General features: G+C 34.5%; 5 protein-coding genes across 6 annotated transcripts; 3 read left to right on the top strand and 2 right to left on the bottom strand.

Moving 5' to 3' along the window:
• The first annotated feature begins 591 nt into the window (after positions 1–591).
• csul (capsuleen) lies at positions 592–5,613 on the top strand. Of its 2 annotated transcripts, none has more exons than XM_053745136.1 (9): positions 592–1,109; positions 1,259–1,534; positions 1,763–1,942; positions 2,333–2,501; positions 2,940–3,107; positions 3,509–3,662; positions 4,394–4,632; positions 4,876–5,133; positions 5,388–5,613. In XM_053745136.1, the coding sequence occupies exons 1-9, from the start codon at positions 706–708 to the stop codon at positions 5,481–5,483; spliced, it is 1,944 nt and encodes a 647-aa protein (XP_053601111.1). In that variant the 5' UTR covers positions 592–705; the 3' UTR covers positions 5,484–5,613. The 2 variants fall into 2 exon arrangements, with proteins under 2 accessions (XP_053601111.1, XP_053601110.1); XM_053745135.1 differs by having other exon boundaries at positions 5,404–5,613.
• A 626-nt stretch (positions 5,614–6,239) lies between these two features.
• Coq4 (Coenzyme Q4) lies at positions 6,240–7,917 on the bottom strand. The gene is made up of 3 exons (XM_053745137.2): positions 7,281–7,917; positions 6,842–7,004; positions 6,240–6,437 (listed from the first exon to the last, which is right to left on the bottom strand). Exons 1-3 carry the CDS (start codon positions 7,779–7,781, stop codon positions 6,361–6,363), a joined length of 741 nt encoding a protein of 246 aa, XP_053601112.1. The 5' UTR covers positions 7,782–7,917; the 3' UTR covers positions 6,240–6,360.
• A 2,325-nt stretch (positions 7,918–10,242) lies between these two features.
• Surf6 (Surfeit 6) lies at positions 10,243–12,569 on the top strand. Its single transcript, XM_053745747.2, has 4 exons — positions 10,243–10,509; positions 11,002–11,370; positions 11,746–11,957; positions 12,361–12,569. The coding sequence occupies exons 1-4, from the start codon at positions 10,386–10,388 to the stop codon at positions 12,529–12,531; spliced, it is 876 nt and encodes a 291-aa protein (XP_053601722.1). The 5' UTR covers positions 10,243–10,385; the 3' UTR covers positions 12,532–12,569.
• Positions 12,570–16,982: 4,413 nt separating this feature from the next.
• Positions 16,983–19,910, bottom strand: LOC128670112 (zinc finger protein 680-like). The gene is made up of 2 exons (XM_053745504.2): positions 19,749–19,910; positions 16,983–19,432 (listed from the first exon to the last, which is right to left on the bottom strand). Exon 2 carries the CDS (start codon positions 19,414–19,416, stop codon positions 18,259–18,261), a length of 1,158 nt encoding a protein of 385 aa, XP_053601479.1. The 5' UTR covers positions 19,417–19,432; positions 19,749–19,910; the 3' UTR covers positions 16,983–18,258.
• Positions 19,911–22,266: 2,356 nt separating this feature from the next.
• Positions 22,267–24,083, top strand: mRpL51 (mitochondrial ribosomal protein L51). The gene is made up of 4 exons (XM_053745540.2): positions 22,267–22,450; positions 23,000–23,119; positions 23,213–23,357; positions 23,772–24,083. The coding sequence occupies exons 1-4, from the start codon at positions 22,389–22,391 to the stop codon at positions 23,913–23,915; spliced, it is 471 nt and encodes a 156-aa protein (XP_053601515.1). The 5' UTR covers positions 22,267–22,388; the 3' UTR covers positions 23,916–24,083.
• Positions 24,084–24,085: the final 2 nt, after the last annotated feature.

Below are 24,085 nucleotides of genomic sequence, written 5' to 3' on the forward strand. Positions count from 1 at the left end.
TCGAATGCATGAACATTGATGTATCATTTGTTCTAAAACATCGATGTACTAGAAACATCGATGTTACAGAACATCGACGTTTTATTTTAATTATTTAATGCTCCATTAAATATTTAAATTTTATATATTAGCATATATTATATATTATATATATATATTAGCATGAAAACATCGATGTCAAAACCAGGGAAGTAGTAGGTACTTTGTACGGAGTACTTCTAACCTCTACTAATTCCATGGTCAAAACATGGCATAAAATAACATAGATGTTTGACATTAGTGAATGGCCAAACATCGATGTTATTTTCTTCGATGTTTGGCCAATCGATGGCAAACATTGATTGATTTATATATATATATATATATATATATATATGGCAATAGTGAACATCGATGGCAAACATTGATTTATTTATATATATATATATATATATATATATATATATATATATAAATCGATATTTCATTACTGAAATATCGATGTTTCCTTAGCATCGATCGTTGCATCCTATGCTATAATATGGTTCACCACCTACTGTCATACTGAGCTATTTGTCAAAGTCAAAAGTTGTCAAATTACCAAATGCCAAATATGATTCAGCCGGCGATGTGCGGTTATCACAAACTATAGATTTTGCAAACTTTAACTATTTTTTGGTTTTACAAAGTACCTATACGATAAAGGAAAGAAACTTTATTACGAAAATGTCACAAGCGGAGATATCTTGTGGTTTAGATTTTAATATTACACCAGATCTGCAAGCATGTCTTACTGAAGCATTGCATTGTAATTACTCGTTTATTGTCGCACCGATAGTCCACCCACGTTTACGAAGGCAGTACATTGTGGGCAGCAGCAAAACTGGCGGGTTTACTCGGTCGGATATGATATTATCGCCGCAGGACTGGACTGTCAGGCTAGTCGGCAAGCTGTCTCCATATTTGAATGTAGATTCTCCGTCGTCGATAGTAAGGCAGAAACATGAGGACTGTTTAAATGAGGAGCTCTCGTACTGTAGAGGTCTCGGAGTACCTGCAATTATGCTAAAGCTACATGGGCGGCAAACCAATAATCTTTCTAGAATTCTTCAAACATACTATGAAACTAGGTACATACATAAACTATAAATTGAAGTACTTTGAAATGTTTTCAAACCCAAAATTCGCCCAAGTTTTCCAAGAAAGGGAGACAGATAGTCATAAAGTACTTTAAGAGTAAAATTAATGAGTACTTATGTAAATAAATATTATTTTTCAGTTACCATTTGTCCCTCACATGGGTACATGTCCCTATGGTATGCAACAGAACATTGAGAGAATTCACAAGTACCAGTAATGAGGATGAAGCAGCATGGAATGAACCTTGGCATTGGTGGTCAAGTTTCCATGAGCGAATGGATTGGGATAAACGAGTTGGAGTAGTGTTGGAGCTGTCAGCAGATTTGCCTTCACAAGAAGTAATTAAGAGGTGGCTTGGAGAACCAGTTAAAGCCATAATTGTACCCACAAGTATATTTCACAATAATAAGAAAGGGTAATTTTGATTTTTGTTATTGTTTTTAGATTACATTTGATATGGCTTTTGTACGTCATGTGATTAAATAAGAAATCCTTGAGGAATAATTACACTGTGCTGCACAATAAATGTCATTCAGTATATAATGATATATTTGTATGAACAGAAAAGTAATTTGTAATTTTATGAACACAAGCCATTACTTCAATTTCCATCACTTTGTATATTAGAATGAATTAATTTCAGTTTTCCAGTGTTATCTCGAGCACATCAGCAAGTTGTAGTTAGCATGGTGGAGCGTGAGGCTCAAGTCATCGTTAGTGGTGCCCGGAGGTCTAATGTACAATTCTACTTGCAATACTTGTACAGAGTATGGAAGAGACAACCAAATTCTTCAAATGATCCAATGCTGAGCTATGCTAAAGGGTATTTCCAACTTTATAAGAAATTTGTTTGCAGATGGTGTGTGTGAATATCAAGCAGTGTTGACAGTTTTATAGTCATTTAACTAACACTTATTTCAAGTACCTTAAGTCCGAATTTAATTGATAACTTTTATTTAAATATCAATGAAACATAGTTCAATGCTATCCATTTCACATCCTTTTTTTAAAGATTCTATTCATGGTGCAAGCAGAATCTACATTTTCTTCTTCAGGTATCTATTGTAATTATGAAATAAGAATTTATCTGTTTACACCAATACTTGAGGAAAAACTTGTATAAACCAATTAATATTTTGATTTACGCCAATTTATAATCTGCTATTGTTTTCAGGTTTTACAGTCTGGAATTATAAAAAATATCTAATTTCAGATGGGAAGACTACTTACAAACACCTCTGCAACCTCTTGCTGATAACTTGGATACTCATACATACAATGTATTTGAAAAAGATCCTGTCAAGTATGATCAATATCAGAGGGCAATAGCACATGCTCTTATTGGTCTGAAAACAGCTGATTTGCAAACTCAAATAACAAATGTATGTTATTTCATTTTATACTAGCTTTTGGCCGCTGCTTCTCCCGCGTTAATTTTCCAGGATGAAATTTACCTAATGTCCTTCTTCATACTTCAAACTACATGTAGGCAAAATTTCATGAACATTGTTTGAGTAGATAGAGTGTGAAGAGGTAACAACAAACTTACTTTCGCATTTATAGTATTAGGATAAGTATACAGTACAGTTAAAATTCCTACAACAAGAAGTGTTTATAACATATGTTAAATATTTTCCAATGCCTTAGGCTTCTGCTTATTGAGTGTGTTATTGCTAACAGTGGGGTCAGACTATTAGTCGCCAAAAGGCATCTAACATGACGTACAACTATCCGTATATTGTTCATCTAGTGGCAAGTTGTAGCATAGACAATACTAAAATGTAATAAATGTCCAATAAATAATATTTTTAAAATTTCAGAATTTACCCAAAGATCTGTCATTGTCTGAGTATCAAACAAATGAAATAGGACAGGGTGACCATTCTCGACCCGACAAAGTTTATACAGTAATGGTGCTAGGCGCTGGCCGAGGGCCACTAGTTAGAGCTACTTTAAATGCAGCTGATGTCACCAAAACTAAAGTGAAGGTAATCCAGGTATTCATTTCTATTTCAAACATATATAAAAACGGGTCCATATTAATTTGATAATTCTACCAGACTACCGGAAATATTTAGCACAGAGCCTGGAATGGCCCGAAAATATATATGTAATATACATATTGTCTTTTCACAGATTAATAAAAATATTTCCGCGCCGACGACATCGAAGGAAAAAGCTAGTAATACGAATGATCCATTCTTGAAATAAAGACCATTCTTTCCAAATTATTTTTATTGCTAACAGAGTAACATTTTACATGGGCATGTATCCTAAAGCCTCTTGTCCCGAAAAGCTTTGTGCAGGTTCATACTCGTATGTTTAGTCAATATTAATCAAAGACGTACATGCAAGACACTACATTTAAATGTCAATATTTTTGTTTTAGGTGATAGCTGTGGAAAAAAATCCCTGCGCTGTAGTGGTGTTGGCTGCGCAGACGCGGGAAGTGTGGCGCGGGCGCGACGTGGTGGTCGTGCCCGGGGACATGCGACAACTCAACCTGTCGCCAAAAGCAGATATCATCGTCTCTGAATTATTAGGTTTGTTTTTTTTTTAATGGACAACACTGAACAGCACAAGCTAAGCTTATATCGCCCCAAAAAAGAGTATCGAGGAACTAGGTGGAATGGTGTCAGAAATGAAGGACCAATTATCCGTCTGGTGATTCCGCTGGCGCCCTCATCCAATAAATAATAATAATAAGCTTGTATCGCGGCTAAATACAGAAGTGGCCACAACACACTTAGAACCGCTGACATCAGTGATCACATGTACAAATATTTTCCCACAATGGGATTCGAAAGCGAACAAATGTAGTGTGGTAACCAAGAACTTCACAGGTGCCCACATTTAACAAACAAATGCAGATCAATGTGTTTCTATTCTAAGTAATGAAGTGCTGGAAATTGTAAACGCAGACTGTGGACGAAAATAGAATAGGAGGGGAAGAATGATTGGCCACTTGATACGACACGACGCTTCATTTAATACTATTTTTGAAGGAAAGGTGAAAGGAAGAAGAGGTCTAGGAAGACCGAGGAAGAGTTATATAAGCTAACTGAAATAGAAGGCAGGCGTTTTTTGTAAAGAGACCCGAAGTTGTCGCGTATACTCCACCGACAAGAGCATAATAATTAGTGTTTTTATCTCTTTTTAACACTGTAATGATATGATAAAAAGATATAGGTAGTATCACATTCGTCGGCCCAGGCATTGTTTACATGCTTGTTTAGGTATGTTGATAGGTTAACATTATTACTTTTTTTTCTAGGTTCATGGGGCGACAACGAATTATCACCAGAATGTCTGGACGGCGCAAACGGCCTCTTGAAGCCAGGCGGTATATCAATACCTTGTAGATATAACTCGTATGTGGCCCCAATATCGTCTCCGAGACTATGGGCCGCGGCTAAGGTAGCTTCCACAGGAGCCGCAAACTCAAAAGATAAAAATCTTGAGACATTATGGGTTGTCTACATGCAAAATAAACATGATATCGCCGATACAAAGGTGCTTACTATTTATTTATTTATACTTTATTGCGTAATAACTGTATTCTTTCAAATTGACCAGATAGGGGCAAGAAACGGCATACCCAATACCTTGCGAAGTGGATGGGATAAAGTCTGAAAGCGGACTCTGGGTTCTGACGCTCAATGGCGGAAGAAACCGGGAAAACGCTGAGAGACTAGCGATTTTTATCTTTATAAACACTTATTTCTAATAAAATATCGAATTTTGTAATCTTTTCAGTTACTATTTACATTTGACCATCCAGCGAAAAGTGTACAGGATAGCGACGGTCAAGAAATATCGGATTTCCGAGGATTACTACTCACAGACAATAGAAGATCTGCCACACTTTCATGGCAAGTCGCACAGGATAATGTGATGCATGGTTTTGGAGGATATTTTGATTGTTTATTGTATGGAAATGAAATGATTAGCATTGTACCTACTACACACAGTCCAGGAATGATATCCTGGTTTCCAGTGTTTATTCCAATCAAGGTGAGTGAAGCGGTATATTTTGACTACTTCAGGGAATGTTTTCTTTGCTGAAAAGGGACCTGTTTCACAAAAAGGATCAACAAAAGTAACCCAAAAATTATTAATGTATTTTTAATTAAACAAGAAAAAATGTTTTACTAAGTATATTTAAGTATTTTACCTATATTTCTTTGTCAAATTAAGTCAAGTATACATTCTCTGATATGATGTGAAAAAACAAGCAACATACAGAAATAATTTGGTGTCAAATAAAGTTTATTTTTGTTGTAGACTCCCCTACGAGTTCAAAAGGGACAAGTAATAACTGCCACATTTTGGCGTTGTGTGGATTCTCGGAGAGTATGGTATGAATGGGTGGTAGAAGTTGGCAATCGCACCACACCTCTGCACAATGCCAATGGTCGTAGCTCTCAAATGCTGTTATGATTTAAGAATATATTTTGATAGGAAAGAAACACAATAAATTGGTGTAAAAATTAACGTATTTTGTTTTACGTGTCAACATTTGATTACATGATTCCACATTGATTTACTGACTAGGATCCACTAGTTAGTGAGCAAGCACTTTTTTTTCCTACTATAAATATTGTGGTTTATGGTTGCACCCTAAAATAGGATCGCGCCATATCTGTGGATGTATGTGGCGATTAATGGACACAATAGCTTAAGCAGCTGATAAGTAACAATAGCATCATCAAGGAGGGTTGACATCAGGCATGCGGCCGGTTACAAAACCACATACAGCCAAAGCGAAATACTTGAACTCGCAGTAATCAGCGCATGTCCACATTGTGTACTTAACACTAAATCAACATGTGAACCGGGCTTTATGGAAAACTAGCTGCGCCCTGGGGCGTCGCTCCCGCTTACTTTCGCATTTATATTTTAATTGGAATTCCTATAGATTATACCCATTATCCATAAAATGCTAAGGTATGTTTTGTCACTGTCTCATTTTATATTTTGACAGACAGAAAAGAAAAAGACAAAACATACTTAAAGTATGCTGTCTTTTCCTTACACGGTAGGTATCATGGAATGGTACTGTGTTGTGCGGATAACCTACCATGCACGTGTATCAAGATACTTCAGAAAAAAAAACCAACCAATTTTTATAATTTAATAGTCACTAACTTTTATTTACACTATATCGTAATATATTTTTTTACTAATTGTTAGCAAATAATTTAGACTAGAATTTTATTATACATAGTCGCAACCTTCATATCAAACTAATTTGATAATGTTCATTTCTCTATGGAAATCATCAATATCTTGATCCCACCTTTTTTCATAGTATATACCTGAAAATATAAAGCTGATAAATTATGACAATCATGAAATATCGAAGAGCTTTTGCCCATGGCTTCACACACATTTAATTTTCCGGTATGACAAGACCCTATGTCCTTCTTCATATTTCAAACTGGTTGAGTAGATAGAGTGTGAAGAGGTAACAATCTTACTTTCACATTTATAATAATAGTTAGGATTTAAGTATAAGAATTTAAGTTGTAAAATTTATTAGAAGTTGAGAATTTATTAGTTTTCATTTTTATTCACCATAGTGAAAGTCTGTGAAAGCATGAATTTTACAGCAGATAGAATTTTACATCTATATATAATACTAGCTTTTGCCCACAACATAAAGCAGCAAAGTATTGAATTTTATTGGTGACCCCATGAACTTCTTGCTTTAAAAAATTACCTTGCATGAATTTAGCAGTGTTTCCCGTTCTGATTGCCCAAGGCAAATAATATTTCAGATAAAGTTTGCGATGTTTAGGCTTAAGTCGACCAGCTCCCCAGATACCTCCATTTATACACATTGGAAGTTTTGTTTGTATGCCTTCTACCCACTTCACTGTAACCTGGAATATAAATGCAAAGTTAATGACAGACAAATGTGACCTTTCAAAAATGTATGGTAGATAAATTATTATTTAGCTAAATCTATGTTCTCTAAATATGAGTTAACATGTAACTTACAAACTGGTGCACCTGTCAAACTTTTTTATCAATAGTGTTTTGATTTTATGCAATCAACAGGTTAATATTTAAAGTCAAGGCCAGGAAAGTGGATCTTGGCCTCAGACTTAAAATTAGAGCTACAAAACAATCTTGTTTTAGAATCTTGAAATTTTTACCTCTCCAAGCATAGTAGTTTTCATAAATAAAGTGGCATGAACCAAATCATGGACTTCCCTATATCGTTGCATAACATAAGCCAATTCAGGATCACTAATGAATTGCACAAGTAGACGAGAATCTGCTGTAATCTTATTATCAGTCATGAAGTCTGCATATACTCGACCAACAGTGTTTGCAGGCATCTGTGAAAGTGCTTCAAATGAGACAGTCGAAGAATTTATACGAGGCATTTCCTTCAATATTTGTGTACCCTCTGGTGTCTCCAACATTTTCTCTCGCATGTATTTTATGGCATTTTCTCCTGTCACTTCTCCCAAGCAAGCTATCATATCGCCTCTGTGTGGATTTAAAAGCGACACGATTGCCGACCCACAGGACAACAAAGTTCTTTGAAAACTATTAGTAGGGATGTAATTTCTTTGCATTTCTTCCACGAAACTAGATCTTGTACACGTTGAAATCGAAAAAGTTCTAATCGCTGTTCTTATCGGAAGCATTTTGAACACGGTCCTATGGTATATTCGATATTTTCCTTGGTCTGAAGTATATTCTTAGAAATCGTCGGAAGAATTTCTTCCGTTAACAATAAATTAACACAAGGTTGTACAATTTATGTACAGGATAAGCTTCATGTTTTCAATGTTTAAGAAGGGATTCAATAAACTATTTTTTTATTCTAAATGCATGTCACAACAATACTTTTTTTTTTGGTTTATTCCCTCGTTTTATTGAGGATCACAACAATACTTTCGACATTTATGATTTTTTTTTAATTTCATGGCTCCACCGTTCGCCTGAACGATGATTTTGCCAACGTCAAGGTTGAAATTGACACGGAATATAATATGTTATAATGATAAAACACGGATTAGTGTGTAACCTAAAATATAAAAGTATATAAATATATTATACATACATACATATGGATAAAGTAAATAAAAATGATAAGTAGATATTATTATTTTGTCTAAATTTTGCCAATATAACTATAAATGGGGAGAAAACTAATGTTAAAAGAAATTGCATATTTACAGGTCCCCTTATGTCCATAAGGGGCAAGCAAGTCGTATAGAGATGGAGAAAATTTTGAGCATTCAAAATATATGTGATCATTCACATAGCGAGTTGTCTTTAATTCTTATTTTAGCTAGGAATACCGGGGAGCATGCATGACCTGTGCGGACCCTCTAATAATAGTAGAAGTGGGGTGTTTGTGGATGGAGCGGTATTTATTGAACTAGGGTTTGAGAGGAATGTCAGGTGGAACTTTTGAAAAATGTTTCGCTTTATGTGCATTATTTAACCAGAAGGAACTCCAATGCATGTATAATGTTGTTTGCTAGAAGTAGCTAAATGTTACATTATGTAGGTAGAGTAACATTTAATCACAGACATGAAATGTTCTTTTAAATGTGTATTTAATACAAAAAAAATATTTAAAAATATAAAATGTTAGGTACACAAAACCTTTGCCGCCTTTTGCTGTGTCGATTAAAAGATTTATTTTAGAGTACTTTAATAATCCTTTCATTATATAAGCATTCGTTTGTGAAAATATATAACAATGTTGCATATTCGGGTGTCGAAATATTGAGAAAAATCGTTTTCCATAAGATAAAAAATCTTCGAAAACCATGGGGATACGCCGCACTTTGTAAAATTTTCGAGCTAGTAAACGGTCGAAAAGAAGCTCGGAACACTTTACACGTGAATACTTATTAAAATATGGACTTCGTACAGGTAAGATCTTCAGTCAAAATCAAGTTTATGTCAGTTTATAACACAGTTGACCAAATGATGCAGAACATAACCTAAAATAGTATTATTATTTTTAGGATAATCCATTAAATCCTTCCTTTTTCCTTTAAACTCGCACCACGATTGCGAAGAAGGTATTTTTTGTCGTAAATATCTGCAACAATATTGAAAATTGGCGCTCTTTGCCTCTATTGGCAATGTTTGTGTACCTTAGTTGTACCAGTAGCGCCTTCTGCGCTGAGCTTTGCGTAATATGCCCTTTTCCTGCACGAACGTGCATGGATGCCAACGTGTCACTCATGCTTTTTCTGTTGGTAATATTAGCGGTGTAGTAGTAATAGCTATAGGCCCTTATCCAAAATCTTTGACTATTTTCTTTGTCAAGCTGGCACTGGCAATATGCTGGCAATGCATTCTTTGGGGTCGTTCACTCATTCATAAAGGTGCGCTTACACGGTCAACTAAAATTGCTCGATTCCAGTTAATACTCGTCAACTATGACGTCACGACTACACCCAGAAATTTACAGCAACGGCAATAAGCGTCAATGTTGCGCAATACAATATTGAGCGATATGGCGCAACTATTACACGAGCAATTTAATATCTATACCTATTCAAAAACTTTACTAGAATGTCACGGACAGACTTTGAATAAAGTTAGCCATTAATTACGAAACAGACGACCAATATGAGAGAACCAATTTCTGCATCAACAAAATTTGCTTTAACCCTTCGATTCCTGGTAACTGGGGATTCATACAAAAGTTTAATGTATCTGTTTAGAATTTCTGATAGTTATATTGCACTATTCGTACCCACTGTATGCAGAGCTATCGCAGAAGTTCTTCGCAAATCCTACTTCCACCCGACCTCTCGCTCTCCCCGCGGAACCAAGACGGCAAGCCACAAAACAAACAAGTGCAAACGAGATAGATAAAAAAAATTGCCTGGAATTTCCAAGTCCAATGGATATTCGGCAATTCGTATCTGCATACATTGAGCGATATGAAATATCTCGAGCAATTAGAAGCAATATCGCCGAAATACTTGCCGCAATTTATTGAAATTATTATATTGCTCCACTAATTGCTCGGTCCATTCGTGTCGCCGAGCAATTTTAGCCCTCGTGTAAGCGCACCTTTACATTATAATAAGTAGAGAAGTGACCCCTCCTTCACCCGATTTTATTCATTCATTTGACTTTGAGGTTATGTGTTAGTCTCGCATGGTAATTTTTTATTGTGGAAATAACTCGGTGAACACTACTTAATTTTAGAAATTATTCTTAAGTGCCTTAATTAATTATTTATCATTCGCAACGTTTCATATTGTTATCGTTAAATGCCTGATATCAGCATGTCGACTCATAAAAAAATATTTAAAAGTAAACAAATAAAAGCCGAATTAGCTAGAGAATTAACTTTCGTTAAAAATGTATTCTCCCTTTTATCCATACCAACTCGAGGTAAGTTACAAAGCTACGCTACGATACCTATTGATGTTGAATTCAAAGGAAATATTATAAAATTTTGTCCAGACAATTAATCATTAAAGTAAAAGGTTTTTATAATAAAATTTTTCTTTCTTTTTTCTGGACAGACAGACTGACTTCGAGGTTCGTATCCTTACATATTGTCCGTATGAACAAGTTAATTCTAAAACTGGCAGATGTATGGTATGTTTGTACGATTTACCAATAGATAGTGTGATTCCTGAGGAAAGTATAGGTGTATAATTTGTTACGGTTTTGCCCGAGCTAAAACTGCAATGAGACGCTAGTTAAAATATTAATTTTAATCAACATTGGTTTATTACTTCCATCCTTCCCTCGAGGACTATTTTCCGCAGTTAGGCCTCTTGTCTGGGCCCTTTCTGTGTGTGGAGTCTGAGCTGCTGATTATTCCAGCCAGTCTGGCTCCTAACATAGGTACATTAAAATACTTCTTTTTTATTTCAGTTGACATTGAAGGTGATGCTGATTATGAAATGGTGCATGAATCACAAGAAAATATAGATGACAAAAAAGTATCAAAAAGAGCAAGAAACATTGCAGAATTAGAAGAGAAATTACAAAAGATTAAATCACAGAATAATTTTACATTGAAAACTAAGTTAGTTAAAAAGAGTCTTAGCAGTAAACTCAACAAGAAAATTAAAAAAAGAGAAAGAACAAACAAAAATCATGTCAAACCTTTTGGAAATGCTCAAAAACCTGAGAAAGTAGAGTCAGATAATAAGAATAAAGCAAATATTGCAAAACCAGTTTTTAATAACGATGGAAAATTGGTGTTCTCCAAATTTGATTTTGCCAGTGATAGTCGGAAAGGTATCAGTCTTTCTTTTGTGTAATATATATATAAAAAGGATTTCTATAGAAATCCTATCTAATTTATAAAACAAAGCCCTCTGCCGCGTCTGTCTGTTTGTGTGAATTTAAAAACTTATTGTATGGTTATTCATGTGGTTTTCACCAATACATAGTGCCATTACTAAGGAAGGTGTAGATGTGTACACATCTTGTACTTTACTGTATTTTATCTGAGCAAAGCTGGGATGGACTGCTAGTATAATATAAATATTAGTACCTTCGTATATCTATCTATAGACAATTCAAATTTAAGGAATTTTCTACATGTTGGGTATAAAACTGATTAATGGGTATAAAACTGTTAACAGCAGGTGGTGTTATTTATCTTTACAGAAAGGAATCACAAATCTGGTGAGAAGGATCCAAGAAAGATATTAGATAATTTGAAACAACAACAGGAAAAAATTCGTCAACTAGAAGAAACAGAAGACTGTAAAGCTAAAGAAGTCAAAGAAAAGGTTGCATGGAAGACTGTTTTACAGAAAGCTGAAGGGCAAAAAGTTAAAGATGATCCCACTTTATTAAAAAAATCTATCAAACGAATGGTAAAGGAATATGTTATTTATTTATGTCTATTTTACATTAGTCAGTCTCTCATCTTTGCATGTTCCTGGCTACATTTGGAGCTGTGATGCCCTAAAGCCCAGGGTCATTTATAATTTAAAATTTTATAGTTTTCAGGCCACAATCCTTACATTTACCCTCATTAGGAATGCTATTGTTGCCTGTCAGCTAGGATATGGAGTGGTCATAGCCTAGGGCAGGACATGCCTCTGATTTACAATTATGCATTTTTACATAATGATGTTGCCAGAACTCAAACTGAATATTAAAGCTGTATTATTTATTGTAGCTGTTTCCTATCAATAATATTGGAACATGTTCAGTATCTATAAGTACTAGGTACAAGTATATGAATTTTTAATTAATAAGAATATTTATTTATAGGAACAACAAAAGAAGCAAAGCAAAAAGCAGTGGGAAAATAGGATAAAATCTGTGGAACAAAAGAAAGAAGAACGGCAGAAAAAGCGAAAGGAGAACATTGGCAAGAAGAAGAAAGAAAAAAAGTCAAAAATTGTCAAAGCCGCAGTCAAGAGGGGGCGGGTTGTTCTTTAAATTTACTATTTTTAAGAATAAACCATCTAGAATATCTATTTTTTGATGTATTGATTTGGCTTCCCGTAAATCAGCTGGCTGGTTTGTTTATGTTAGATGAGAGACTAACTACAGCCCGCGGCTATAGTTGTCACGTCAGCTCTTGCAACTATCTCCATACAACGAATCAAGAGAAAGAAGGACACTTTCAGATTTGTAAAAAAAAAAGTATGAAGTGCAATCAGCATGAAGCTATACGAGGTAAAACCATGGGTTCAGTAAGTACTTCGACTAATTCCATGGGTACTACGTGGAGGTTTGGGTTTTGCAATTCTTTTTGTGCCAATTTTCGCGGGGGAGAATGGGTTATGGTAAATGGGAATACATGGGTTACACGTAAGGCTAAATGGTCTGTGGTTATACACAAGTAGGTACACTATGTTACTGTCGCGTGCATACGGAAATTAAATAAGGCGCGCGGGGCACCTCTCTAAATTTATGTTAAAAAACGATCAACCGCGCGCGACTAAAATTCACTCAACGCATTTAGCGTCAACTAAGAGAATACAGGTTTTTCGCAAATTTTACGGGAACTACAGTTTTTTTCCGGTATGAATGGTAGATACCATATATTCCTCTCCATACTCTTAATTTTATAGAAGATTGGTTAACGTAGTTAATAAGATAAGATTCCATTAATCTCTGGGACTGTCGCAGACTAGTAGGCAAAACTTGGGGCATAAACCCAAAGATCATGAAATGGCTATTTCAGACGGTCATACACCCCGCAATCACCTATGGCACGTCTGTCTGGTGGCACAGAACCACACTGGTAACAGTTGCACTGTTACCAGTGACAAACTACAGAAATTTCAAAGAACGGTCTGTTTACCCATTAGCGGATGCATGAGGACAGCCCCCACCTCAGCTTTAGAGGTCATCCTCGATATTAAACCACTACACATATAAAACATGAAGGCATAGGTGGGCGTCATAAGATTGCACACCCTGGTCTTTGGAAAAGGAACACCTCACACACACACGCATTCTATCATTGGCCCTAGACGCGGCAGACCTCAAGGGCTCCATAAATGACCGAATCGGCAAACAGTTCATATTTGATAAGAAATACAAGATACATGAGGAAGCTTCGGATAGCTCCGGGGCTAACAAAGTGAGAGTATACATTGATGGCTCCAAGACGGAAAAAGGTGTAGGTGCGGGTGTGTTCTCTCAGAACCTCAATATAAAATACAGCACCCACTAGGTATGGTAAATTCAATCTTCTAAGCAGAGTGCATAGTAATTACCTACGCAGCAATGGAAATTACAAGGAGAAAGGTAACAGATATGTCTATCGAAATACTGTCCGACAGTGCGGCCGTCCTACACGCCCTGCGTTGTGCCCACGTGGACTCTGCACTCATACTGGACTGCCACAATTCCTTGGAAACCTCTGTAAGTATAACTTAGTCACCCTAAAATGGATTAAAGGTCACAGCAGTTCGCTGCGGGCAACGATGCAGCAGACGAGCTTGAGAGGAGGGGGTCTAGCCGCACCCCTGTGGGCCCATTGCCGATGGCTCCGATCCCTTTCGTTCGTTCCTGGATCCGCTCACGTATAAGCGAAGAACAAACGAAATTATGGCAGACCCTTAAAACATGTCGATAAGCCAGGAAAGCACTACCTGACTGGGACAGTCGCTACTCAAGACGTCTGATCTCACTACTAAGAAGGTATCTACGTATCATGGTCGGAATCATTACTGGTCACAGTGTACTAAACAAACACCATTTCACCCTAGGCCTTACAGACAGCCCACTGTACAGAGCATGCATGAAAGCTAAGGAAACTGCAAACCACCTCCTATTGGAGTGTCATTGGATCAACAAGAGAAGAGTTCCTGGGAAATCCAGATACGCTGGCTGGAATGATCAGCGGCTCAAACTCCGCACGCAGAAAGGGCCCAGACAAGAGGCCTAACTGCGGAAAATTGTCCTCGAGGGAAGTAAGTGGTTAACGGAGTAGCATGGTCTATGCGGAGTAGATAACGCGTGAAGAATTAACAAACTTAGTTTTGCATTTATAATGTTCGTTGGGATAGAAATTTGATGCGTTTAACCTCAATCTAGCCTGATTGGAAGCAGAGATGACGTCAAGATATTGATGCCACACAAACTCAAATAATGCCTATTCAATCTTGCCTTGAAGATCCCTAAATTTTAGGATTCCGGAAATATCGAAGTAGAGAGATGGATGAAAAAGACATGTATTGCTATCTCTTTCATCTGTAGCCATCTCTCTTCCTGAAATCATACGGGAATCGTATTTTACCCTATGTATTAGTCCAAGGTATCGGCTTACTCAATACCAGATTTCATAAAGATTGGCCCAGCTGTGTGAGCTTGAAGAAGTAACAAACATAAGAATTTCGCCTTAATATTAGACTGGGATTGTAGAGGGAACTATTGGAGGATCGGTAGATATAAATAAGACATTGTATAACAGAAAAGAAACATCGTTTATTGGTGAAATTTTATGGTACCATTCTATTACATATTTGTAATTAATATAATACTTTATAGCTTGGTAGCTAATAATAGAAAAGGGGTACAGGGCTATCGACGAACACGCTCACGATTATCGCGTGCGACTATCAAATCGAACTTATTCGATGATAAATGCGTGCATACTAACCACACAACCTTATGTAGAAATAAGTGGCGCGCGTCGATTTTGTTGAAAATTATTGGGTAACAGAGGTAGTAGTACTTGTTATACAACTGCTCCCACCATACACCTAGCGTACATGATTGATAGTTATAAACTTGTTTCAATTGGGCTCTCAAAATATGATATCTTATAATAATAATTTCGGTGGAAAAAATAAATTTCGAAGTACAGCAGAATTACTGTTTTACAGTCTACCTACAGCACTAACAGATAAACTATATTCTAATATATAACTAAATTCATATGAACACATTTTTTCTTAAATCTAGGTGCATTAAAAACTTACATACCATGCTAATCTACAAAGACATGATATTAGTTAGGTAGCTATTGGTTTTTATTTTACGAATAACTGTGACGCTCTCATTATTGATGTCTATGGTGGAGCTAGCATCTGCTACTGTTCTGTTATTTTTGTACTAATGAGTCGGTGGAAATAAATAAAAAATATGTTCGGCTCTATTGCTGTATATTACTGTGGTACAGTCGCCAGGCAAGTCACGAAATTCATATAGAATATAAATGCATTGTATGAATTTTTAATAAATAGAAACATTTAGCATTTACATTTAAATTCCACATCGGACACAAACCAGCGCAACTTTGAGGATATTTTTCTAGCTTATACGGTTTAAAAAAAACTGCATATAGTCGACAGCAGATCAACCTATCCAAATGAATTCATTGAAATTTGCAACTATTACCCGCTGCATTGAGACCCATGCAGGATAACCCGTCTGTATAAACCTTGTGTGTGACATTTCATAGCAAGTAAAAAAATTTAAAATTAACTACTGTTATTATTTTTTCAGTCAGACATATTTTACGGACACTATAAAATCAAGTGCGCATCACTCAATTCAATAGTATATGTATAAAAGGCAAGACACTAAACCTTTTTTAGCATGCTAAGAAAATTAATAAATAGGTAATCTACCTTCGAATTATTTCACATTGCAACATACAATTTCAAAAGGTATTTACAAAAGTAATTACCTAATTGGCGGCGACAGTTACTATACATGACAAGATTTTAGCAGGTTATTGTCATCTATACCGCTTAGGCACCGCTTTTTTGTTACAATTGCTTGGTACTTTCTGTGTTTGCTTTGGGGCGTTTATACAAAATTTGTGAAGTGTCTTAATCACTTTTGCTAAAAGTACTGAAGTCTTGGTGCCTTGGTACCTATGCATATGCGCATGGCGATGGCGAACGAATTAGCAAAGCACTGTAGCTAACTTCAAGATAATAACCACATAAGTTTTACTAGGTAAGTATCTGTACTTCATATAAATGCCCAAAAACAGATTTTAGTACTAACGACTATGTATTATCCATAATAAAAAATATTTTTTTTTTACATTTCCATCTTATTTATAATATGATAAAATATTTATACTAAGGTTGACCACTACTGTGTTGTGGCACATGCATGAGCGGACACAAGATATTATTGGACCACATTATGCAGTTGTTCCAAATAAATGTAACAACATAATTAAAATTCAACAAAATTACATTTGACAAAAAAAATGTTGCTTGTGCTCTATTTTGCTCATTCGTAAATATGAAGTTGCAATATAAGCACGAATTCGAAATACATACATAAAGAATTAAATATATAAACATAGACCTAAACCTATTGTTATAAAAATATACTTAGAAGTTCATAAGAGTTGAAAACAATTGTAAATATAGCAACAACTAATAATTTAAAAGCTTCAAAATAAAAAGTTATTTTTTGTAATAACAACATGAATAAATATAGATCCGGATTTTCAGTTAAGTATTAAAAAAATCTAATTCTATGAAAATAAGAAAATAAAAAAAATTAAACAAAAATATCCTCATGAAAAACTGACCATAAATATATATTAGGTATGTAACACTATAAATCATTAAATAAGGGCTTAAACTTTGAATATAGCCTCAATTCTTAAATTTATGATTGCATATTATACATGTTACATATTCGTAAACATTATTCTATTCCATAATATTATAAATTGTAGCAATAATTTATCAGTGTGTAACACTTGAATAAATATTATGGGTACAGAGAACACAACAAACATTCCCTATAATCACTTCCTTTAACATGTTTGAGGCTTGGCCAATAGTTCATTGCACTTCAGTAACATTACTTAACTTATTTAGATCTAAGGTTAAAAAAACAAATATTAATTTTTTATACAAGTTGTTTCTAGGTAGTATTCGAAAAACACCCTAACACCATGTATGAAACTATAACATCTTTGGAGTAAATAGTACTACAGAGCACTGGGAACAAAGCATGCTCATTGTACAGCCTCCTTTTACTAACATCAGTATCCTTAATAATAAATCTAAGATTAAAAACTAAGAATTACAAAAATAATGTAGGTAGCTCTCAGAAATTTCCCCAAAATAGAAAAATAAAAAATGATGTAATACTGCACATAAATATTTCTCTAAATCAGTCAAGTTACTTTTATATTCAAATAAAAATATATGTTTTGTAACATTTCACAAATTTACACCTCACATGCCTGTTCTGATATCTAATAATTAGTAAAGCTGTTCTTGTGGAACAAGTTATGTGTATTAAGTTACAAAATAAAATGCAACTAACAAATTAAGTGTACACATATGTATTACCAGTTAATGTCATAGGCGGAACACTATCCATGGCTAGTTAACTTTTATGATGGAATGTCATTTCACAAGACAACAAAAATATTACACCATTAAAGTTAACTAGAATAGATATGAATACACTTAAACAGTTAACTGCTTAAGCTAATGTATTATCCTACAAACTAAAATCTAAATTTAAATGGTAATAATAAAGCAAGTCGTGAGGCGGGATATTTGCATCAGTCTTGTGAAATTCTCAATTCTGAAAATTATAACTGTAATTGTTTTATCTATTTGGTCCATCCTATCACTTTAATAGGAAGGATCTATTTGGTAATATTGTTAAAAGAAATGTTTTAAAATAAACTTATTTCAATAGTATCAGTATGTTTTCTTATCAGTTCATATTCGATTTTAAAGATGAAAGTGTAGCATCTAGTACTCTGCCGGCAGCATAGCCCGGTATGTTCAGGTAAGCTGGCTTGTCATGCTCACATAACCCAGGTTGTGTGCAACATCTATTCACAGGAGTGCCACTAGCATTAGAAGAGCTAGCCAGGCTTCCAGCTGCGTCAGATGCTGCACCTTGACAAAGCATTTTATGATTTGTGAATTGCTCAAGGGATCGAAGTTGTTCACCACAATTTTCACATTTTAGTTCTCTAGCATGAACCTTTTTGTGACTATTGAGTGATCTTGAATTATCAAAGACTTTGGTGCACATGTCACAATATTTCAAAGTTTTTTCCCCAGTACAGACTACCCTATGATTGTTGAGACGGTCGAGAGACATGTAACGCTTATTGTTACACAGGTCACACTTGAATTGTTTCTGTGGAACTCGACCTGTGTGGACTTGCATGTGTTTACGTAAGTTACTTTTATCTTTGATGTACTTGGAGCACACAGAACATTTATTTACATCTTTGCGTGAGTGATGAGCATCTAAATGTCTCCGTAACTGTGATTTTTTATAAAAAGGTTCCAAGCATATTTGGCATCTGAATGGTTTCTGTGCTGGATGGACACCTGTCAAATGTGTGTTGAATTCCAAAATAGTAGGGTAGCTTTTCCTACAATGAGGGCAGTGAAAAAGCTTTCTACAAATGGCAGCACTGGAGTCACAAAATGGATCAGAACAATCATCACAAAAAGAGTCTAATCCTACTGGTGGTGTAGGTGTACTTGTCGCAAAGTGGTCAATATCAGTTTGTAAAGGGTCTCTGTCTGGAGTACCAGCACCACCAGGTTCTTCCTTGACCTTTGTCTCCATTTCTCCGCTTTCAGAAAAGTCTTCTTGTGATGGAATATTTCTTGATGTACTTGCAAGCATCCACCAAGGGTTGTAATGCCAAGCACCTAAATTAGTCTGTGACTGGGATTTTAAGTCACTAGGTTTTGTTTGAGTTTCAGCATTGGTAAATCCTGGGAAACTTGGTAGCTCTTGATTTTTATTTCTCGTTGATTCGAAAATACTGTGTTGATTTATGAGATTTTCGTAATCACTAGACTCCAACTTCCTTTCGTTTCGTTCACTTTGTTCTCGTTTAGACATGTTTTCTGGAGATAAACTGGAAAATAGATAATTAATTTTTAATTAACCACTAATTTAATTCAATTGCAAAATATAAAAATCACTATTTTGGAGCAGCCTTATGAAGAGACGTAAACAAACAACGCAATTGCGCGCCCATAAGTTCGTTAGTTTTACTTAGGTACATTATTTTACATTATCATTACAACAGTATTTGTAATGTATTATATTACCACCCTTTTATCGAAACTACATGTTTTATGTGTTTTATAGTGAACATTATATTTAAATTCACAGTTTTCTAAGCACAAACTTAATTACAAAGGATAAACAAACAAGTACAATGTACTTACGTTTAGCTAAATGGCAATAAATCAGTATAACATCTTTATTCACACCGAAAACCTCACCTAGAACAGTAAGTTAGAAAAAATATTATTGAATAACACTTTGTATCAAATAATCACAATTTTTTTACAGAAAAAAATTCTATAAAACTCTCAAAGGCAGTCAGCCATTTTGTTTCGATGGATTGGAGTTTTAGCTAGGGATGAAACGATATATATATATCGGCAAACCGATAATATCGAAGCTACAATATATTTCTACGATATTGTCGTATCGTTATAGTGCAAATATGACATTTTTAAGGATATTTGCGCTATAACGATATGATAATATCGATACCATATCCTAAAAAAATCGATAATTCACGATAATAATAAAGCCTTTACAGCCATATCTAAGGAGATATGGCTGATATAATATCTAAGGAGATATGTCTGTAAGGGCTTTGATTGAATATTAGCCTTTCCTTATATAAGCAAACAAAAACATGACTTGATTTGTTTCTATTTTCTTTGGTTTTTCTTCTGGCAGTGTAGTGTATTATTATAGCACTGCGTATTATTTTAAATTAAAATGAAAAGAAGTAAGCTATGGAGTTACTTCCAAAAATAAGGAAGTATTGCTGTGTGTACGTTATGTAAAAAACAAGCGAAGCACTTATTCAGTAAACTGCATATTTTTGCATTAAAATTTAAATAAATTAGATATTAGCGACCAAAATTATCGATATTATCAATAATTTAATTATCTCGATATAATTAACAATCGATAATTTCATTACCTCGACATAATTATCGATATTACAACAAGCAGTATGGTATGCTAGTTTTAGCATACCATAGATTAGAAACAAGCCATTATTTTATTCATTATTTATTCTTTGACGACCTCGGTGGCGCAGTGGTAAAGTACTTGCCTCTGAACCGAGAGGTCCCGGTTCGAACTACGGTGGGGTCATGATAGAAAATGATAATTTTCTGATTGGCTCGGGTCTTGGATGTTTATCTATATATGTATTTGTTATAAAATATAGTATCGTTGAGTTAGTATCCCATAACACAAGTCTCGAACTTACTTTGGGGCTAGTTTAATCTTAATCAAAGTTCCTCTTGGGTATAGATAATTTAGAAGCATACGTAGGTAAAATTTACCCACCTAGTTTTTAATATATACATATACATTAATTATTTACTATATTTATTATATATAATTAGAACGAATAATTTATATTTTAATGATCGCGTTTTAGAAAACGGCGCTAAGGATTTTGTTGAAATTTGAAATATAAGTGATTACGATAAAATGTCAATCTGGCTAGGTCCCATAACTAGTTTTTTCTAAGTACTATGTACCAAATTACACTGTTTATTACTGCTCATGCCTATACACCCGAAGTCTGTGGACTGATTATTAGAATTGGATCGATCAGTGCCCTTCAGGTTCAATATAATAACGCGTTTAGCTGTTGAAGCCACGATACGACGTTGCAGTACATATGTATGTTACGGATATAGATGGCTTTTACGCTGTGCTTTCAAACGGACATTACTTTGCTGTTTTTATCTGTACAGGGTAATCTTACAGTAGATCCTATTTTAAATACAGCACAATAAATAGGTTTGTCCTGAAAATGTTAAGGTGTGTTTCCTGAAATTGAAAAACAAACTAAGTACATTCACGCGGACAAAAACTAGTATTTACTATTATATATAATTATGGTTGTACTTATTTATTTATGTTTATGTACTCTGTATAAAATGAAGCTTACCCTGGGCACTGAAGACTAGTAGCTCAAGATGCAAGAGGGATATTACGCTTGGATTATTACGATGAGGGTATTTAGGATGAAAAAAAAACAGTTTATTTTATATATTTTTATTCATTATAATAACAGATGGGTAAAATTTTATAATTTATTTTGATTGAGCACGTCACTATTTCAGAATGTAAACAAATGACGACATGAAATTTATGAAAATCTCGTCTGACCAAATATTAACACTTATATATAAATTTGTTTTTGTTTAGTTTTACTTTTGAATTGGAATGATTTCAACCGCTTTTTCAAAGAAAACAAACCTATGCGTCATTCGAGGTCAATTTTTGTTTTGGCTTGCACCACACAACACTATAGAACACTAAGGCATATTGCTCTAGGTTCTTCTCACACTACCACGTAATTTCAAGTAGATTTTCGCATAATTATGTCGCAAATCTCAATTTTCTCTAAAAAAAACAACCAGTTGACAGCTAAACTACCACGAAACCCGTCGCATAAAATGGCGGACACGGACATGGCCGTACCTAAACTGTATCACAAATAAGCAATAAGCAAAATATGTTTATCCTAGTCGACAAATGCAAAAATACGGTAGAAAAAATAGAGAAAATCATATATTTAAAGCTTTGTACCATAATTGCTTGATAAATGTATAAGTAAAATTGACAAGGGCCTCTCCCTCTATTGTCTAAGACCACAATAGGAAGTAGTTAAGTATTGCCGTTGTCACTGTTGTCAGTGTCAGTTGTCAAGTCAACAATGTCAAAGATTTGATGTAAGATTTTAAGGCTATGATTTAAGTGTGAAATTTTCTTTCTTTAACAACTACGATAACCATTTCTGATATATTGGACATTTTAAAATCATGGATTGGCTGGGGTCTACCATTTTAAAAACATTTTGGAGGCCAACTTTTAATATAGTAAGGTTAGATTTAACTTCACAAGTACTAGATGGAGCGTGGTGCTCTGGGACAGTTTGGGAAAGAGAGGCCGGTTGGAGCTGCCTCCAACCGATCGGCGACGTAGCGTGTGGTTCCGTCCACTCCATATTCTCTCATAGTAGTACGACTTGACTAAGGGACACATAGCTTTGGCAGGTCATAATATCAAGCCAAAACTTCAAAATTTAAATATTTATTTTTACGTGAAACCGGGGCTTCGTGCCAAACACGCGAAGTAGAGAATCAGAGGAGGGGCGTCCATTCATGTAGTCATCCATGAACTGAAATGTGAACTTCATAATAACTTATATTCAATACTTGTACATTTTCTCATCTTTTTTCCTAATATTACTCACTTATGCAAGGAAAGTTTATTTTTGTCACATAACAAAAAAATCTTCATCAAATCTTTATATAAGTACTTATTTATTGATTTAGTTTTTAGGCAGACTGATAAAAGCTACCTTGCTATTCTCTTTTTATTGATTATTTGCAACATACATTAACAAATATTCATTTATTCATTTTTTCAGAACACGGTATCATGCAGATAAATCACGTCTGGTGCGGAGATATGGATATGAAGAAAAGATATGGTGTGGTGGTCTACTGCCCAGAACTGGGACCAGGCCTTTACCAATCCCAGAATACAGGTGAGATAATATATGTAGTATATTTTATTAGAATCAGATTAAATCTTGAAATATTTATGTTTATTTATAAACATTTTTTAATTCTATTTACAGGCCTGCAAATGTATGGGCTGAAAGAAAAGCTTTATTTGGTCAGAATGACTACATAGATATATTGGGATCTGGTGACATACATCCAGTTAAAACATTATATAATGTACCGTCTTGGATTAGGGGTGTCAGTGGAATGGAATATCATGTAAGTTGATAGTTATTATTTAAGTGGCTTGGATAGCTCAGTGTTTAATCTTTCATGGGTCTAAACAATAACACAATATTGTTTGTGGGCTTAGGACATTGCATCTTGTATATTGTATTGTATGTTTTGTGTGATGGGTATAGATTGCTGTAAATAAAACAATTTTTATTTCAAATTTTATTTAAAATTTTGTTACTTTTCTCTAAATATTGTAATAGCAATTTTTAATATGCTAAAACCATACATTGATACAAAGTATAGTGTAGCATTTGTAAGTTTTTTTTTGTAAATCATATTGTCTATATTAAAATGGATCTTACAACTGAAGCCCTGACATCATGTTGTTTATTTTACAAATGCAAAATAAAAATTGTCTTTAGGCAGCAATAAAGTTTTAAAAATTGTTTTTTTCAGATTTTACTAAGGAAGAGGAAAATGTGGGCTCGAACAGGCTCACCTGTTGTGAGACCAACCAAGTGGAAGGAAATTGAAAAGAGACTTGGATTTCTTTATAGAAAGTTGAATAGAAAAACAAAAACTGGACCTTCACCAAATTAACTTTCTATGTAATAATATAATTTCAACTGTAGATAAAGTAATTAGTTTTTTGTTTATGTAGTTCTGTCATGGAGAGAGATTATTGTTATCATAATTACTTTAATTTTTGCTTTTGTTTCCAATTTATCAAACTATGGGAATAAAATAAATATGAAAAGTATTACATTAGC

This window comes from Plodia interpunctella, chromosome 5, assembly GCF_027563975.2.
Source record: "Plodia interpunctella isolate USDA-ARS_2022_Savannah chromosome 5, ilPloInte3.2, whole genome shotgun sequence".
NCBI lineage: Eukaryota > Metazoa > Arthropoda > Insecta > Lepidoptera > Pyralidae > Plodia > Plodia interpunctella.

Bases quoted from the DNA above. Each gene is read 5' to 3' on its own strand.
- LOC128670112 (XM_053745504.2), bottom strand. From the start codon at position 19,416: ATGTCTAAACGAGAACAAAGTGAACGAAACGAAAGGAAGTTGGAGTCT.
- Surf6 (XM_053745747.2), top strand. From the start codon at position 10,386: ATGCCTGATATCAGCATGTCGACTCATAAAAAAATATTTAAAAGTAAA. The intron at 10,510-11,001 runs GTAAGTTACAAA...TTTTTATTTCAG, and splicing joins TTTATCCATACCAACTCGAG to TTGACATTGAAGGTGATGCT. The intron at 11,958-12,360 runs GTAAAGGAATAT...ATTTATTTATAG, and splicing joins AAAAATCTATCAAACGAATG to GAACAACAAAAGAAGCAAAG.
- mRpL51 (XM_053745540.2), top strand. From the start codon at position 22,389: ATGGATTGGCTGGGGTCTACCATTTTAAAAACATTTTGGAGGCCAACT. The intron at 22,451-22,999 runs GTTAGATTTAAC...TCATTTTTTCAG, and splicing joins CCAACTTTTAATATAGTAAG to AACACGGTATCATGCAGATA. The intron at 23,120-23,212 runs GTGAGATAATAT...TTCTATTTACAG, and splicing joins TTACCAATCCCAGAATACAG to GCCTGCAAATGTATGGGCTG.
- csul (XM_053745135.1), top strand. From the start codon at position 706: ATGTCACAAGCGGAGATATCTTGTGGTTTAGATTTTAATATTACACCA. The intron at 2,502-2,939 runs GTATGTTATTTC...TTAAAATTTCAG, and splicing joins TGCAAACTCAAATAACAAAT to AATTTACCCAAAGATCTGTC. The intron at 5,134-5,403 runs GTGAGTGAAGCG...TTTTTGTTGTAG, and splicing joins CAGTGTTTATTCCAATCAAG to ACTCCCCTACGAGTTCAAAA.
- Coq4 (XM_053745137.2), bottom strand. From the start codon at position 7,781: ATGCTTCCGATAAGAACAGCGATTAGAACTTTTTCGATTTCAACGTGT. The intron at 7,005-7,280 runs GTAAAAATTTCA...TTTATATTCCAG, and splicing joins AAACTACTATGCTTGGAGAG to GTTACAGTGAAGTGGGTAGA. The intron at 6,438-6,841 runs GTAATTTTTTAA...TTATATTTTCAG, and splicing joins CACTGCTAAATTCATGCAAG to GTATATACTATGAAAAAAGG.